Raw genomic sequence first — 18,237 nt, 5'->3', positions numbered from 1 at the left:
ATAGCCATCACTAGCCGGCTCCCACCCGGTTACTCAACCCTGCACCTTAGAGGCTGCTGCCCTATATACATAGACATGGAATCACTGGTCACTTTTATAATGGAACACTAATCACTTTAATAATGTTTACATACTGCTTTACTCATCTCATATGTATATACTGTATTCTATTGTACTGTATCTTAGTCAATGCCACTCCGACATTGCTCGTCCTAATATTTAGATATTTTGTAATTCCATTATTTTACTTTTAGATTTGTGTGTATTGTTGTGATTTGTTAGATACTACTGCACTGTTGGAGCTAGGAACACAAGCATTTCGCTACACCCGCAGTAACATCTGCTAAATATGTGTATGTGACCAATACAATTTGATTAGATTTTGATTTGAACTGCTTGGTTTGTTTTCAAAAATCTTAAGTGTTTGTTTGTGAAGTGATTAAATTGGTTTCAGAATAGAAATGGCAACAGCACCAACCTCGATTGCATGGCGCGACAGAGGGTGTTGCGGACAGCCCAGTACATCACTGGGGCCGAGCTACCTCCCATCCAGGACCTCTATATCAGGTGGTGAGAAAGGAAGGCCCGGAAAATCATGAAAGACTCCAGCCATCCAAGCCAAATACTGTTCTCTCTGCTCCGCATGGCAAGCGGTACCGGTGCATCAGGCTCTGACACCAACAGGCTCCTGAACAGCTTCTATACCCAATCCATAATACTGCTAAACAGCTAACAAAATGGCTACACTGACTATCTGAGTTAACCCTTGTATTTATTTTAAAGATGGTTAGTCAACATACCCCTATACATACTGTATCTACCTCTATCACTTCAGTATCCCTGCAAATTGTAAATATGGTATTGGAACTGACCGTGTATATAGCTTTTACTTTCTCGTGTTATTATACATTTTTATTTCTCGTGTGTTTTTGTTGTATCATATTTTATTTTTTAGTACTATATTGATATTGATTACTGCTTAGTTAGAGCTTGCAAGAAAGGCATTTCCCTGTACTTGGGCACGTGACATCAAAACCTGAAACAAACTGAGCCTGCATGCCACAGAGAGGCCCAGATAGCACTTGCAGCTAGTGTGGGAGAAACAACCAGAAGGAGAATTGGTGATTTCGGAGGGGGTTAGACTACTAAGCTTGAGTGGCAGGTTTGATGAGAGGGGCGGCCAGATGAACAGGGTGGGATGACTTGAAAGCGTGCATTCAGATTCACAGATTCTATTTCCAGTATTGATTGAGATATATTCCTGTACGATGATATGGCCTCTCAGTGGAGGCCATATCCTCATGTGCCTCATGTGTCTCATCTTAGTAGCACCCTCTAGTAGCTCATAGCCTCCAGTCTTATCCTAGTTTTGTGAAATCAAAACATTATGTGCTGAGCCCAGCTGTTATCTTACTACTTATTTTGGCTAAAAAATACTAATGATTTGGAAATTCAGTGTTTGTGAGTATTTACCCATGCAACATAACTGTAACAATTTACTAACTTTAAATGTGGCATGAACACAACCAGTCATGATGTTTTCATCGGATTGTCAAACAAATCACTTTAAAAAGCAAGTTACCTTCGCACTTTCATCCAAAATAACTCCAGCATCCGAACAGTGCACTGTAACTATCTCACCACAGAATGCATCCGAGCGAGCAAAACAGAACCCCTCTTTCTTACTATACATGTATCTGATGCTTTCTGGTCAAAAAGAGTATATCAGACAGACAGAGAGAGCGAAAGACAGACAGGAGCAACACTTTTACCTGCTCCTTGACTAGCCCATAGCAGACGGGGCACTCCTCACACTGGTGTGTGGCTCTGTTGTGGAAGTAGTTGAGCTCACATTGATCACACTTGTACCCCACGAAGCCCTGGCGGCAGGGACAGGTGCCGTTGGTGTGGCACTGCATGGAGCTGGAACCCATTGGGTCACAATTACAGCGCTGCAAGCTCAGGAATTAGGGGGAGACCAGGGGTGGAGAGGGACAGGGGGCAGCACGGGGTGGAAGAGGCAGGACAGGGGGAGGCAGGGGGTGGAGAGAGGGACAGGGGGAGGCAGGGGTGGAGAGAGGACAGGGGAGGCAGGGGTGCGAGAGAGGGACAGGCGGTGAGGCAGGGGTGGAGGAGAGGGACAGCGGGGAGGCAGGGTGGAGAACGAGGGACAGTGGGATGGCAGGCGGTGGAGAGAGGGACAGGGGAGGCAGGGGTGGGAGAGGACAGGGGAGGCAGGGGTGGAGAGAGGGCACAGTGGGATGGCAGGGGTGGGCAGAGAGGGACAGGGGAGGCAGGGGTGGAGAGAGGGACAGGGGGAGGCAGGGGTGGAGAGAGGGACAGGGGAGCAGGGTGGAGAGAGGGACAAGGGGAGGCAGGGGTGGAGAAGGGACAGGGGGAGGCAGGGGTGGAGAGAGGGACAGGGGAGGCAGGGGTGGAGAGAGGACAGGGGAGGCAGTGGTGGAAAGAGGGACAAGGGGAGGCAGGGGTGGAGAGAGGGACAAGGGGAGGCAGTGTGGAGAGAGGGACAGGGGGAGGCAGGGGTGGAGGAGAGGGACAAGGGAGGCAGGGGTGGAGAGAGGGACAAGGGGAGGCAGGCGTGGAGAGAGGGACAGGGGGAGGCAGCGGGTGGAGAGAGGACAAGGGAGGCAGGGGGTGGCAGGGGATGAGCGGAACAAGGGAGCGAGGCGGGTGGAAGAGGGACAAGGGGAGGCAGGGGTGAGAAGAGGGACAGGGGGGGAAGGCAGGGTGGAGAGAGGGACAGGGGAGGAGCGGGTGGAGAGAGGGACAGGGAGGCAGGGTGGAGAGAGGGACAAGCGGAGGGAGGGGTGGAGAGAGGGACAGGGGGAGGCAGGGGTGGAAGAGAGGGACAAGGGAGGCAGGGGTGGAGAGAGGGACAGTGGGAGGCAGGGTGGAGAGAGGAACAGGGGGAGGCAGGGTGGAGAGAGGACAGGGGAGGCAGGGGTGGAGAGAGGGACCAGGGGGAGGCAGGGGTGGAGAGAGGGACAGGGGAGCAGGGGTGGAGAGAGGGACAAGGGGAGGCAGGGGTGGCAGAGAGGTGACAGGGGGAGGCAGGGGGGACGAGAGGGACAAGGGAGGCAGGGGTGGAGAGAAGGGACAGGGAGGCAGGGGTGGAGAGAGGGACCAGGGGAGGCAGGGGTGTGAGAGAGGGACAGTGGGGAGGCAGGGCGTGGAGAGAGCGACAGGGGGAGGACAGGCAGGTGGAGAGAGGGACCAGGGGAGGCAGGGTGGAGAGAGGGAGCAGGCAGGGAGGCAGGGGTGGAGAGAGGGAACAGGGGGAGGCAGGGTGGAGAGGGACAGTGGGAGGCAGGGGTGGAGAGAGGGACAGGGGGCAGGCAGGTGGTTGGAGACAGGGACAGGGGAGAGCAGCGGTTGGAGAGCAGGGACAGGGGAGGGCAGGGGTGGAGCAGAGGCGGACAAGGGGAGGCCATGGGTGCGGGGTAGGGTGGGAGAAGGGACAGGGGGGGAGCGGCAGGGGTGGAGAGAGGGACAAGGGAGGAGGGCAGGGTGTGGAGAGAGGGATAGGAGGGAAGCCAGGGGTTGGCAGAGAGCGGCGGACAGGGGCGGAGGCCCAGGGTGGGAGCTAGTCGGGAGAGGACAGGGGGGCAGGCAGGGCGGTTGGACGAGAGGGACAGGGAGGCAGGGGTGGAGAGAGGGACAAGGCAGGCAGGGGTGGAGAGAGGACAAGGGAGGCAGGGGGTGGAGAGAGGGGACAGTGGAGCAGGGGGAGAGAGGACAGGGAGGCAGGGGTGGAGAGAGGACCAGGGGAGGCAGTGGGGTGGAAAGAGGGAGCAAGGGGGGAGGCAGGGGTGGAGAGAGGGACAAGGGGTAGGCAGGGGTGGAGAGAGGGACAGGGGAGGCAGTGGTGGAAAGAGGGACAAGGGAGGCAGGGGTGGAGAGAGGACAAGGGAGGCAGGGGGTGGAGAGAGCGACAGTGGGAGGCAGGGTGCGAGAGAGGACAGGGAGGCCAGGGGTGGAGAGAGGGGAACAGGGGGAGGCAGGCGGTGGAAGGAGAGGACAAGGGGAGGCAGGGGTGGAGACAGAGGGACAAGGGGACAGGCAGGGGGTGGAGGAAGGAGGCGGACAGTGGGACGCAGTGGGGCAGAGCAGTGTGACAAGCAGGGAGCAACGGGAGTAGAGGACAGGGGAGTCAGGGTGAAGAGGGACAAGTGGGAAGGCAGGGTGGAGAGAGGGACATGAGCGAGGGCGTGGAGAGAGGACAGGGGAGCAGGGGTGAGAGAGCGACAAGGGGAGGCAGGGGTGGAGAGAGGCGGGGAGCAGGAGACAGCAACAAAGGCGGGTGGAGGAGGCATGGAGAGGTGGCAGAGAGCGACAGGGGAGGCAGGGTGGAAGAGGGAGGGAGAAAGGCGGTGTGATGATAGGGACCTAAGGGACTGGGAGGCAAAAGAGGCGGTGGGAGAGCAGGGGATGCAAGGAGGTGAAGGGCAAGAGAGGATGCGGAGAAGGAAGGGGACTAAGGAGGATAGGGGAGAGCAAGGATGCCGGGTGAGGAAGGAGCAGGGCGTAGGGAGAGGGCAGGGGCGTGAGAGAGGACCAGGGGAGCAGTGTGGAGAGAGTGACAAGGCGGTGAGGGTGCAGGGGGCGGTGGAGTTAGGGAACAACGCAGAGGCAAGGGGTGGCAGAGAGGGACAAGGGGAAGAATTAGATTTAGACATTGCATGTGTGCGCTGTTACATTTTTAACTTCTTATTGTTATCAGAATGACTTGTATTTAGCACATGTTTTGATATGTCTTTAGTGTTTGCACATAAGGACTTCTAGCCCCAATCACAGTATAGGCTACTGTAGCTACCTCTGCAGCCCCCTGTGAGGAGAAACCAAAGAAGCCCATACGACATGTGCGCACAGCCGCCCCTCCACTCCCAGCCGACACACACCCACTGGCCTGTGATTTGGTGGCAAGGCATGGAAGATAGCCAATGGGGTTTACAGGTGCACCTAAGAAACGTTAGTAACGTTCATTCACATAACACTTACGAATGAAAGGAAACAGAACCACTGCATTTCTAAGTATGGAAACCATAGATATATAATAATTATACACGGCTAAGGTCTGTTCTTAGACACGACACAACCCCTGAGGTGCCTTATTGCTATTATAAACTGCGTTACCAACATAATTAGAGCAGTAAAAATAAATGTTTGTCCATATCCCTGGTATACGGTGTGATATATACGTGCATCAAAGCCGGGACCAAGAGACTGAAAAACAGCTTCGATCTTCAAGGCCATCAGACTGTTAAACAGCCATCACTAACATAGAGAGGCTGCTACCAACATTACAGACTAAAACCACTGGCCACTTTAATTAAATAAATGATTTAATGGTTCAACTTTAATAATGGCACCTTTAATAATGTTTACATATCCTATATTTACTCATCTCATATGTATATACTGTATTTTATACCATCTATTGCATCTTGCATATGCCGCTCGGCCATCGCGCATCCATATTAATATGTACATTATCTGATTCCAATCCTTTACATTGTGTGTATATAAGGTAGTCGTTGTGAATTTGTTAGATATTACTGCACTGTCAGAACTAGAAGCACAAGCATTTCACTACACTCGCATTAACATCTGCTAACCATGTGTATGTGACCAATAAAATTAGATTTGATTTGCTATACCACAGCTGTCAGCCAATCAGCATTCAGGGCTCGAACCACCCAGTTTATCATTAATAATAATGACTTATTCTATTTCTATGATCAGAACCAATTTTAGAGTCAGAATGACAATAGAACCATATAGAAGATTCCAGAATCGCTTTAAGATTTCCTGTACCTCTCACAGCCTACTCCAGACTGCAGGTTGAAGAAGCCCACCTCACACTGACCACAGTCTCGCCCGGTCACATGACTAAGGCACAGACAACTTCCTGTTTGGGGGTCACAGTCCTCCAATGACCCAGAAGTCCCTGCAGGACTGCAGCCGCAGCCTGGGAGAAGACACAACCACACGTCAACATCATGTCAAACACACAAAAAACACATGTAAATCACATAACCTCACATCAAATACTGTATCAAAAAGTATAGTAGCCTAAACGGGCTAAAGCGTTATCAAAACAGAACACAGATCCAACAAAGTATGCAAAAGGTACACGTCATATACATCATCCAAACAGTTCACTTAACATAGTGTCACAAATGAAGTCAACCACTGAAGCTTATTCTTCTATCAATGTTGTGGCAATTGTATATTTCCCGCCCTCTGTCCATTCACTATCTGCTATTCATTCACTCAATCTTCTATTCCTTCGCTCTATCCTTCACTCTATCGTCTAGACAGGGTTAAATAAAAAAAAAACTATCTCTCTGTAGGCCGTGTCCTGTCTGCCCTGCGTGCCTGGCTTTGTGTTATCTAGGACAGTGCAGAGACAGAGGAGAGCATCTACTGTACATGTACATAGTACTTCAATCAATCAATCACCTAACCAAACCTACATGAACACATTGCCTCAATCAATCACCCCAACTACACTGACTCTGTACCGGTACTCCTTGTATATAGCCTGTATAAAGCCTCATTATTGTTATTTTATTGTGTTACTATTTTCTTTTCATCCATTTGCAAATGTTCTTACTTTTTAAGTGCATCGTTGGGAAAGGGCTCGAAAGTAAGCATTTCACGGTAAAGTATACAACTGTTGTAATCGGCGCATGTGACAAATAAAATTAGATTTTATTTGAATGACTGAGCAGAGCAGACACAGGTTGCGTCCCAACTCGCACACTGCACAAAAAAATACATGTTTTATTGTCACATGGACCGGATAGGTGCCGTAAAATGTGTTGTTTTACAGGGTCAGCCATGTTATTAACACTGCGCCCCTGGAGGAAATTAGGGTTAAGGTCCTTGCTCATAGGGCAAATCAACAGATTTCATCTTGTCAGCTCGGGTACTCAAACCAGCGACAGTTTCAGGCCCAACACAATAACCACTAAACTACCTGCCGCCCTAAAGGATCTATGGGCCCAGGTCAAAAGTAATGCACTATATATGGAATAGGGTGCCATTTGGGATGCAGGATACAGTAGATGACAGAGGGAGAGGGTCACAAGTCTCCCTGACTCTTACTGTCTCCTTCCACACACACGCACACACACACACGCACACACACGCACACACACCTCAAAGGAAGTAAGAATGTTTGTACTGGGCACTGTGCCCAGTGTGGTTGTGCCAAAAGCAGTAAGTTGAGTCAGTTATGAGCTTGCAAGCAAGCCTGAATCAGGGCAGCCAGCTTTTCAGTAATTGTTCGTGGTATGGAATTCCTGGGTATACTGATTGCCTTAAGTGTCTTTGCTCTATTGTTAATAGTACATAAGATACATATGTTTATTTCTTTTGACAGTTTTGTGACGCACTTTCTTTAGTTGTAATTTCTGTTTTTATTTTTTTTAAATGTTTTGACTAATACGAATGGAGGGTCTTGGTTATTGGCACAATAGAGGATTGTGTCCAGGGCTTGTGAGAGAAGTGATTTTCGACCTCTCCATAAACGGCTGGCTTGGGCTGAAAGTGGGGGCATTTCTAATTGTGTGTGTGTGTGCTGGGCTTGTGTGTGTAGATGTGTCGTCTTTTGTTGGTGTTGTTTTGTCGGTGTGTTTGCGAGCCGTAGGCGCCGTGTGGCTCCAGCTTCTGCGTGTGCGGAACCAAGAGAGCGTATGGGAGGGCCTTAGTCCGCCGCAGGTGTTTCGGTGCATAAAGAGCAGGGGGACCCTCCAGGTTGTGTGTGTGTGTGTGTGTGATAGCGCCGTTCGGTAGAAAAGTGTGTTCGTGTGTGTGTGTTGTGTAGGAGCCCCAGTCCTCAGACCCAGACTTCCCGGATTTGCCGTGCTGTGTGTGTTGTGGTAGTTGCTCACACAAGAGAAGCCGTATGGGGAGGGAGAGGACGTGTCTGTGGCATGGTGTGATGGGTTTTGTCGTGTTGTGTGTGTAGGTCATTAGCACAGTTTGACTAGTGTTGTCTTAGTGGGGATCTTAGTTTTTCATCGGACGAACACCACTTATCTCTCCCTTCACTACGTCTTCCTCTACCTCCTGGGATCAGAACCTATTTTCCAGTGGCTTTGTAGTACGCTATTCCTCTGTACATTGCGGACTTCATGCGTTAAAATGTTGAAAGATGTTCCACGTGTGTTGTGGTGGTGGGTGTGTTCAGGCTTGGTAGAGCCGTTGGGTGCTATGGCAAGAATGCTTAAAAGGTGGAGTTAGGGTGGGTTTTGAGATCCCGAGGGACTGTGTGGTGTCGGTATACAAGGATATACAATAAGAAATATCGGTTGTGTGAAAGTTGGTATGGTCGCGTGTTAACGTGAGAGAGAGAATAAGTCTAAGCAGGTGATAAGGAAGATTGTCTTGGTCGAGCAGGTGGTAGTGTGTGGACATACCGTGAATGATGTAGGGAAAACCAACAGTTTGCTTATAGAGACGTCAATGTATATGATGAGGCTCATGGGTCGACTTATAGTGCATGTAGGATGTGGTCGATGTTTGTTTTGGCTGCTTCGTGTCGTGTGTGGGGCTGATCATCCTTTCTGGTCTAGAGGAGATGGGGGTGTGTGGGTATTACAGATGTTAGTGTTTGAAATGCAGTTAGTAGATTTTTTAGTGTGCAGGTAGGTTAGGTCAAAGGGGGATGAACTGCATTGGTGTGTGTGACAGGCCCTCAATCTAAGGATGAATGGTGAGAGAGTTGAATCATCTTGAAGTATGAGTGGTGGGAGTCTTACAGCTGGTTCTCTTAGGCCTAGAGATGGTTATACTTCTATTTTCGATCCAGTGTATCGTATTCTCCGTGTCTGTAGTAAGGGTACGCGTCCCAGTGTGATGCGAAGGGGTGTGTGTTGTTTGTTCAGTGTGAGAGTTATGTATGTCTTTGCTTCTCTCAACCACGTCCAGGCCCAGTAGTGTCACAAGAGTGATGGGTGTAGATTCACAGCCCTGAAATAGCCTGAGGACCTATTGTGTTGTTGAATAAGTCCACGTGATGTGTGGTGTGTCTGTCTTGACTGACATTGTGTAGTTGATGTAAGGTTTTAGTGATTTCTGTCTTGGATCCCACGAATGTAAACTAAAACCTGGGCATGTTATGGTGCTAGAGATAGCGCGTATGTAGAAGTAGTTACCGCGCTAGCAAGATGCGCTTCTTAAAGCTCTCTGGCTCCGACGTGTAGCCTGATCTATCGAGAGCTCGCTATCGTCGTCATCTATGCAGCTCTTGACTATATAAGGTAGTGTAGGCTGTCATTAGTCTCTCTTCCCTGAGGCGGAAAGACTGACTCGCCCTAGCATGTTAGGCTCAGATACGAGCTATAGTGTGAGTGCGCAAGCAGGGGTAGGAGCTGTTACTGCTGAGTTCGGCTGGCGCACAGACTGTTGGGTGGGAGAATAGGTGAGCCTTCAATGGCTCTTCTATGTAGAGCATTGAACCCATGTGGGACTGTTGGAGGTGTTCTATAGTGACCAGTCAGCTGGTGTTGTTAATTTGTTCTTATAATTCGTCTGTTGGCAAGCTAGTTGTGGTAGAAATTACGTGGTCCATATGCTATGAAACAAGCTGGGACTTCAGGCACGTGTGCTTTTTTCGGTTTTGTAGCTTGTGTGTGCCGGTGGCTGGCGTACGGCGCGTGAACAGGATATTGTGTTATTAGTGAGGCTATCTCCGAGGATCCTTCTTCCCCGGAGAGCGTGGATACGGTCTCACGATGATAACGCTCAGTGTGAGAAGATGGTCAGATGTAGTTGATTTTGCTGTCGTTCTACTGTAGATGCGCGGTCCTCTCCACGTCCGGTATAGGGCTGGCTGTGCCACGTCCCGTATTTCTTTCGCGTATCTCTCTTGTATGTAGCAGTGCCTGATGGACTGTGCCTCTGAAGACTCGGCAGCTTGTTCCATGTGTGTGCCTGCTAAGACTGGTGTAGGCGGTAGACTCTCCCTGTACGGCTCTTCCTCTCCCCTCTTCCAATGAGAAAAGCAGGACCTTTAGCTTAAGGGTCATGCAGCAGCTATGTGCGTGCTTCTTCTAAAAAGTAGGTGCATAAGGAGATAGTGGTCCATACATTCCGTTAAGTCTGCCCAAACTTGCGTGGCACCATTAATGCTTATGAAAAGCAGTGCCTTTGCCCTGCACTTGCTTTTTGTTCCTCACTTAGCAGTTGTGGCACGCCCTTCTGGAGAACATCTTGAGCTATTTTGTATTTATCTTTTTCCATGTCGCTCAGTGACGCCATTTGCAAACTCCATATAGCAGGATCACGTTTGGTGGGCTAGAGGTTCGAGCGAGGCTACATGTTTAGTATCCTGTAGGTTTGTGGCTTTGTGTGTTTTCTTTTTCACTGTGTATGCTATGGAGTCCCCGTCTATCACGGTGGCAGCAGACCCTAGTTCGTCTTTCTCAGGTATGATACTTCACGGCAATGTTTACACAACGCAATATAGCGATAGAGGAATCGTAGCCAGCTAATCACTGTGTTTGTTTGGAGGAGAAGACGGTGATGGGGACTGTTCATCGGCGTTGATATATTGGGGTGCTGAGTCAGAGGAAGCTCAGAAGAGCCCGCTGTTGAGGTTGATAGAGGCTTGGCCAGGTCAGGAGGAGAAGGGAATTAGTATGTAGGGTGACGACATTGTGATATGGAGTCAGTGTGGAGCCGGAGTGGATGGGATGGAAGGAGAACTTTATGCACAAAGGTGAACGCAGGGGAGTTCTCACATGAGCCAGTACGGAGAGCTCCCTCATACTCCGATTTCTCGCAAGTGCAATGGACTCTATATGATGCCCGCCTTGAGTCCTGGTTGGGGAATAGACAGGTTTTTCGGATATAAAAGTCCTTTGCCATTTCTACTGCTTAGTGTTATGTAGCAACGCGTTATAGGCTTGATGCCTGTCGAGTTTGTGTCGGCATAAGGCCCATAGGGGATAAACGTCATCCTCCACCCTATGTCTGGGAGTCTGGGTCGGTGTTTGTTTCTTCTGCTCTGTCAGCACCTTATGAGAATGGCGGCTCGGCGTCGGGAGATGTGGGGACTGTACCTATATAGCTATTGTTGTCCCTAAGCTTGTGGACGGGTGGTCTGGGGCTCCCTGGGTAGACTTAGGCGTTGCTATGACAGTCATCTCGCAATGGCCTAGCAAGGATAGCAAAAACTAAGGAAAAACGTAGAAACCGACTCAATTCCTGTAGAACAAAATCATAATTACATAATGAATGAAACGCTCGAAAAACTCAGTAACGTTACCTCATTTTTGTGATTCATCCCAAGGTAAACTAGATACGCATCGTTTTGTGCGCACTGACATGGAAGGAAACGCTGTATAGATGAGCAGATTTTCTCAAGATAATGCTAATATTAGTTGGCGAAGCATATGTGGATATCAACTGTCATGAGGATATATAATAATTATGTATCTACAATCGGTCGAGAAGAAAACAGGGTTCTGTTCATACATTCCAGCATTAGAACAGCGAACAGCATGATGCATGAAGAAGCGGAGGGAAGCAGGAAGAGGCAGGTGAAGCAAGTGAGAGAAGTGTTATTATACAAATCGTTACGCATGAGGTGCTTATGTGCTTATGTAATCATAAGCATTCTGAAGAGACCACAATGATGACAAATGGGTACGCTAACATAATTCGATGCAGATAAAAATAAAATGTTTTGTCTATCCCTGTATACTCGGTGTTGTGAGGCTCAATATATGAAACCCGTCTATACCTGATGGGCAGCGCATTTAAAACATACCTTATGGATCCTGTACTCAGATTTGTCATGAACGATAATTGACATGTTGCATCAATATTTAATGATAAGTCCTAATGGTCTCCCACTTGGCTTTCTCCGGGAGCAGAAGAAACTTCTAGAATTGTAATAAAACAGTTCAGAATACTGCTACTAGACGCTCATATCAGATGCAAGAGACTCAAGAGGTAGCTATAACTAAAGTGTATCCACATGTTTTATCACCACTTTATAATTAGGATTTTGAGAGGCTGCTACCAAATTATATCCACAGCCAGGGCTGCAGAGACATCACTCATAAAAGACCAGAAAGTCGTATAGACGAGATGATTTAAAAGCCATGCGGCCACTAGTCTTACCATGAAGTAGTGTCCTTTGAGTGCTCATGTTGTTAAGTATTGGTGGTTTCACTTCGTAGTCTGTGGTTGTGCACGTTGTGTGTTGATGTTCTCGATGTATTGGTCGTCGTGTTGATGCTGTGTTTGTAGTGATTAAGTGTCTTACTAGGTGATCCTATTGTCAACTTCAGCAGAGCTGTAATTTACTCGGTGACACATGAGGAGCCTGTTCCTCGGAGATCCAAGTATCGTGTATAATCACAGAGTGGCTTCTGGCCCCAACCCTTTTCTGCAGACACTGGCCTTAGGTCATCCAGCTGCTGACTCACAGCCGTATGTCTATCAACTCAACCCTCTCCCTAATCACCACGTACCTAACACTCTACCTGCATCGTGCCTTTATTGACCCAACAGACACGGAAAAACAGCTCGCGCACAAAACCTCAAGGCCAGCATGCACAGTATAATCCGCGTAATCCAAACAAAATTGCAACCCAGATGCAAAACATGCACTCATGCTTGCCTGCCCCATGCAATCATAAACCAAACCATGGCACAAACCAAGTTCAAGACTCTCGTGGCAGTAACATCTCTGTGGCCAGTTAACACTCTCCTCTCAGACCACGATCCCGTCATAGACTCTATCATCTCTCTATAAAGTATTAAGCATACTACAGAATGAACACAAGAGAATTCCTGTGAATTCAAAGTCCTTTAATTTGTGTGTATATTAAGCAGTATAGAAGGTCACAGCGTTGTCAGCAAATACCAGTCACACCTACTGATGTAACAAAATGATACCAATCACAATATTAAATTTCTGTCATGCCTCAATAACAAGTGGTCTTTACAGTGTTTAATGTTAAATGGAAATGCTAAAATATTAATGTTTTCAATTCAATGCTTGTCCGATTTCAAGAGGAAATAATCTTTATGTCATATGACTTGTCATGGGCTAATTCAGTTTTGCACTTGTAACGTAATAGATAAAGCCACAAGTGTTTCGTAAAAGTTTCGCTTTTTTATTACAACTTACAAATTGCAATATAACAACTGCCTCTCAAATTACATTAAAACCCATATGATCTGAATTGAACGAACTGGCCAATCTTACAACGGTGCGAGGGGTGATATATCTGGAGTGGGGTGTTCTATTCAATAATTTAGACTCTCTGAATTATACTGTGGAGTGCTCTATGTATTACGAGTATTTATTTCACAACGGTCGCGCATCGTCGGACCGATCACCCGATACATTCCTCTGCGGTTGACCGACGCCAACGCTTACGTTTCATGGCAAGGTTAAAGTCACTACATGTTCTACATAATCCGATGGCCGTTCTGTAATGTACGGCTCCTAGCTGGAGAGGTTGTATCAATCTATGGATCAGAAGAGATGTCGCTTCTAGTATAAGCATTATTGCTTTTAAGCTGCTATTATGAGTCAGACTTAATTGGACTACTCTGACCAACTGAAAGCTATCTTACTGCAATATTATAAGAAAGCTGGTTGTTTGCTCGATTCAAGCTTGTAGGCAGTGATGCTGTTGAAGCCATGTACTTGCGAACTTGCGCTTATGTACTCAACACATTGGGCTCCATGATCAGACTCATGGCATCAGGGATTGAATAAGTAGCATCCTCCATTCCTACAGCACTGACCAGTCTCCAGCGCGTGTGTTCGAACATATACGACTACGAGTGCACAGGGGTACAAGCGTTTCCCTGTTTTGCGAGGCGGTCCCACAGTCTCTGAATTGGATACGTCCTGCAAATGTGGTCTGACAAGCAGTACCTGGCAGGATCGTGCGAGTAGTACGCCAATAAATGCTAATTGCAGTACTTGGTGGAAGGACACTACCACACACTGTATCTACACATCATGTCAAACTGGCTACATAGACAAGAATGACTCGACATGTAAAATCACATATACCTCACATCAAATACGTGCGAGTATGTTCAAAAACGTGAAGTATAGTACTGTGCCTATAGGGCTAAGAGCGTGTATCAATATACTGCGAACTAACGAGATCGCTACACTCACAGTATTGCAAAGGTGGATCACTAGTGCGTTCGTCCAATATTTATACTCAATACCACAATCTCCCAACAAACCGAGAGTATCACTCTATCAATAAGTAAGTCACAACACATGAAAAGTCAACAGCTTGTAGCTTAATTCTTACATTAGATGTGTTCGTCAGGCATCTGTGTAGTAAATTGGAGCGTTAGATACACCGATGTGACATCATCCAAATAACGCCCGATTGTTAACTGTCATCACTGGATGACCTGACGCAGGATCGTGTCGAGCTATGCTCATTCACCTGTATGTATCTCATGGCTTCACCTTCTATTCTGTGCGCTCCTACTATCATCGACCTAAGAACGTTAAACGACGTCAGAAATAAAAAGGCAGGTGAAGAAGATATAGAGATATATATAATAGAGATACACAATTGGTATCGTTAGCCCAGGTTAATAAACAAATAGATATCGGTATATCAAAATCCTTACAGTAAAGTTAGGATAGACCAATAGTGTCGTGAGTACTGCACGTCGACGCTGCGTAGCATTGGCTTCTAAATTTTAGAGTTTAGGTCGTAGTTTGACTAGTGACAGCAAGTACGCAAATGTGAGAATAGACCGGAAACGAGCATGCGTCTATAGTACTTAGCTGTTATAAGTCGTTACTGTGAGTCGATAGTCATCTTATGTTCAAAGTTCTAAATTTGCGAATGGTCGAATCCTAATGTTAGCCCAAGCTAGCAATAGCATGTATTTAAGGCTGACATGTGCATTCTCGGTAGTGAATCATAGGTCAATGCTCCCCGAACTGACATCTGAAGTAACTGTTACTGCGTGGTAGGTTATTTCGGTCAGATTACGTTTGTACAGACTCTCCTCGAGATATAGTTAGCGCTGTATACGCCATAAGCGGAGCGATGCGAATGTATCTGTGTTTATTTATGAGAGGCTGAGGCTCTTTAGGACTCAGTTGTGATAATTATTCCTTTTGGCCGTTTATCACTTCTTTAAGGGGTGAGAGGAAAGAAGGGAAACTTATAGGCAGTACAGAAACAGTCAAGACAGTCGTTGGCGAAAATGGGCTCGTTATTAAGTGCAATGCTAGCGAGTTCTCACGGGGAATAATACAGTGGATACAAATCATGTTGTAATCGGTGGACCCGCAAATCGTGAAAGAAATATATAAAATCATATTGTTTATAATTCTTTGAATGAATCTCTGAAGTCAGTAGACACGATCACGCAGGTTGCGCTTATAGACTTTCTAGTTCATCGGCTTGGACATAGAAGAGATTATAGATACATGTTTATTATTAATTGTCACAGCGGACCGGATAGGTGTCGCCGTACGAAATTGTGTTAGTTATTTAGAAAATAAAGATACCAGTGGTCAGCGTCATGTTACTCTCAGGGGTTGTGAATAGTGTATCATGGATCATGTCGCTCCACCTTGGGGAGATAGAGAATTAGAGTTTTACATAAGGTCCTTCGCTCATTCAGGAGCTACATTAGTCAACAGATTTCACTCTTGCAGCCATGTGGGGTTTCGGGTACCTCAAACGCTATATGCAGTACAGCTAATGAGACAAGGCCGACAAATAATGATCCATTATTCAATACCCACTAAACTACCTCTGCTCGCAATAAAGGATCTCTGATGGGCCTCAGGCTAACAAATGTATGATGGGCCACTCATAACTTTATACCACTGAAGGGTAGGCAGCTCCTACTCTGATGGGGGATGTCAGGATATACAGTAAAGGGGTACATGACAGTAAGGAGAGGTGACTCACTAACGTTGCCTCATGACTTTGGCCGGTGGTTTCATACTGGTTCTCCTTCCAACTCACATTTATCGCCCAACCATTACACACTGCACGACGCTACGCAACATCGGTACACACGCACACGACACACACATCCACATTATCGCAATTCATGCCAGAACATCAAGACACGCCGAGTTACTATCCACAAACAGACACACACACATCCACATCTATCATCTCCTTCTGACGCAAGCGCTACTGCACCCACTACACGTTAACCGAAATAAATGTAGAACACTCGACTCACACTACTCAACTTCAGCACAACACCCATCACCTAGCCGTGACTACAACGACACAAACACCAACGGAAAACGAATGGCTCGCACTCTCATTCATGACCAACCCCCACAGATACTAGTAGAAGCATCACGGGAGTGGTCGCACCACGTAGGAATGTAGGCTCTTCCGGTCGGTTGGCCATTGTCTTTGACTTTAGGTCTCCAGCGTGCTTATGGATTTATTCTTGGGGATGGCGGGTAAGTTGGTAGACGGGTTGACGCTGTGGTCCGGAGAGACTTTTCGGGGCATGGTCACCTCAAAGACCTTGATGTTGCGCTTTATGGCGCATCGTTAGCTTGACGTTTTGTGTGTATAGCAAGCAGAGAACGGATGTGATCGTCCTCTGTTGATACATGGAAGTTGGTTTACGAACGAAGGTGCTGCACATAGATGAGGATGACGGCTGTCCTGCTAGACACCGCCTGTAGGCAGTCAACCCTGTGTGTAGTCTGAGTAAAGGTAATAGGCTGTGCCTGGACTAGTACTGAGGTCGCGTAGCTCACTGTATCGCAGATTAAGATTCGTAACTGAGGAGCATCATCAGATATGCAAGCATATGCTGTGACTGTTTTGGTTAGCAGACCATGTTGCACTAGCGTATCCGTGCGGCTGTATAAGCCAAGGCTAGGTGAAGAGTGACTTTATGGCGAGACCAAGCGGTGTTAGCAGCACAGTCAGATGATGACCCTCAATGGTGTAGCTGTAGAATCTTTTTGAGGATCTGAGGGCCAATGATCATCTTTCAGCCTCCTGAGAGGGCTGGAAAGACGCCGCTGTGTCGTTTGTCGTGACGAGTCTATTCACGACATGATGTTGGTTCCTGGGTTTGTAGATGGTACATACTCTGTTGCTATGTTAGTAGGTTGTGGGAACAACATTCCAGAGCATCATCCAGAACATATTCTGTTGCTAACGGCTAACTATGGGGGACACTACCGACCTCTCATAACATCTGTGCTAATGGGCCCTACTCGGCGGGAAAACACAGACATCTCAGAACACTTCTGTTGCTATAGGCTACTATTTGCTAATGTTATAGTGGGTGCGTAGACACTCCAGACTCCCTCTTGGTGCACTTCAGCATCTGTTGCTATATGGAGGCCTAGCGAGGGTGACACTGAAGTACCGATCGTTGGGGTCTAGTTGAACGAGGTCTCTGTTGGCGGAAGTGATAATACTGGCTACTAGGGACTAGGCAAATGGAGTCAGGTGTGTCCATGAACATTTCGGAGAATTGCTTTTAACGTAGCGCTCCATGTAGGAGCACAGGTACTATCTTGGTCAGTGAGCAGATCTCTGTTGGCTGGATCAGGCGTACGGCTGGGGACGACAGACTCTCAGAATCAGTTCTGTTGCTATAGGCTAATGGGGGACACAACATCTCAAACATCCTGTTGCCTATAGGCACTTGAGGGACAGCGGAGATCATTTCTTGCTAGAACATCTCTGTTGCAGTATAGCTACTGAGGGTGACATAGCATCGCTCCAGAAGCATCTTGTTGCTATAGAGGTACTGCGGGACTACAGACATCGTGTGCAAATAGAGGTGACATTCTGTCTGTGAGCTGATAGGCTAACTGTGGAAGACATCTGCAGACATCTGTTGCATGCAAGATACGGTGACAAGACATAGAGAGCAATCTGCTGCGTGCTATAGGCTTACTGGTCGGGAACACAGACATCTCAGGAACACGCAGCTCTGCTTGCTATGAGGCTACTGGAGGGACATCCAACACTCAGAACATCTCTGTGTGGCTATAGGGCTAGCGAGGATCACAGACATCTCAGACACGTCTCTGCTTGCTATAGCGCTACTGATGGGACACTAGACGATTCGCAAGTCTTGCTTCGACTATAGTGTGCTATGAGGGACACGACATCCAGACGTGTGATAGGCTACTGGGACCACAGACATGCTCAGAACATCTCTGTGGCTATAGGCTACCTGAGGGACAGC

At 47.7% G+C, this 18,237-nt stretch overlaps 1 protein-coding gene across 1 annotated transcript in view; it reads right to left on the bottom strand.

Moving 5' to 3' along the window:
* Positions 1-18,237, bottom strand: part of LOC111960892 (laminin subunit gamma-3-like) — a 258,280-nt gene that overhangs the window by 44,278 nt on the left and 195,765 nt on the right. The window contains 4 exon segments of the mRNA XM_070442778.1: positions 1,773-1,952; positions 4,841-4,912; positions 4,914-4,980; positions 5,836-5,989. Of these exon segments, the coding sequence (XP_070298879.1) occupies positions 1,773-1,952; positions 4,841-4,912; positions 4,914-4,980; positions 5,836-5,989 (473 nt within the window).

The sequence above is a fragment of the Salvelinus sp. IW2-2015 genome, linkage group LG4q.1:29 (assembly GCF_002910315.2).
Source record: "Salvelinus sp. IW2-2015 linkage group LG4q.1:29, ASM291031v2, whole genome shotgun sequence".
NCBI lineage: Eukaryota > Metazoa > Chordata > Actinopteri > Salmoniformes > Salmonidae > Salvelinus > Salvelinus sp. IW2-2015.
Note: the sequence above shows the minus strand (reverse complement) of the source record. Positions and strands in the feature narration are given on the sequence as shown.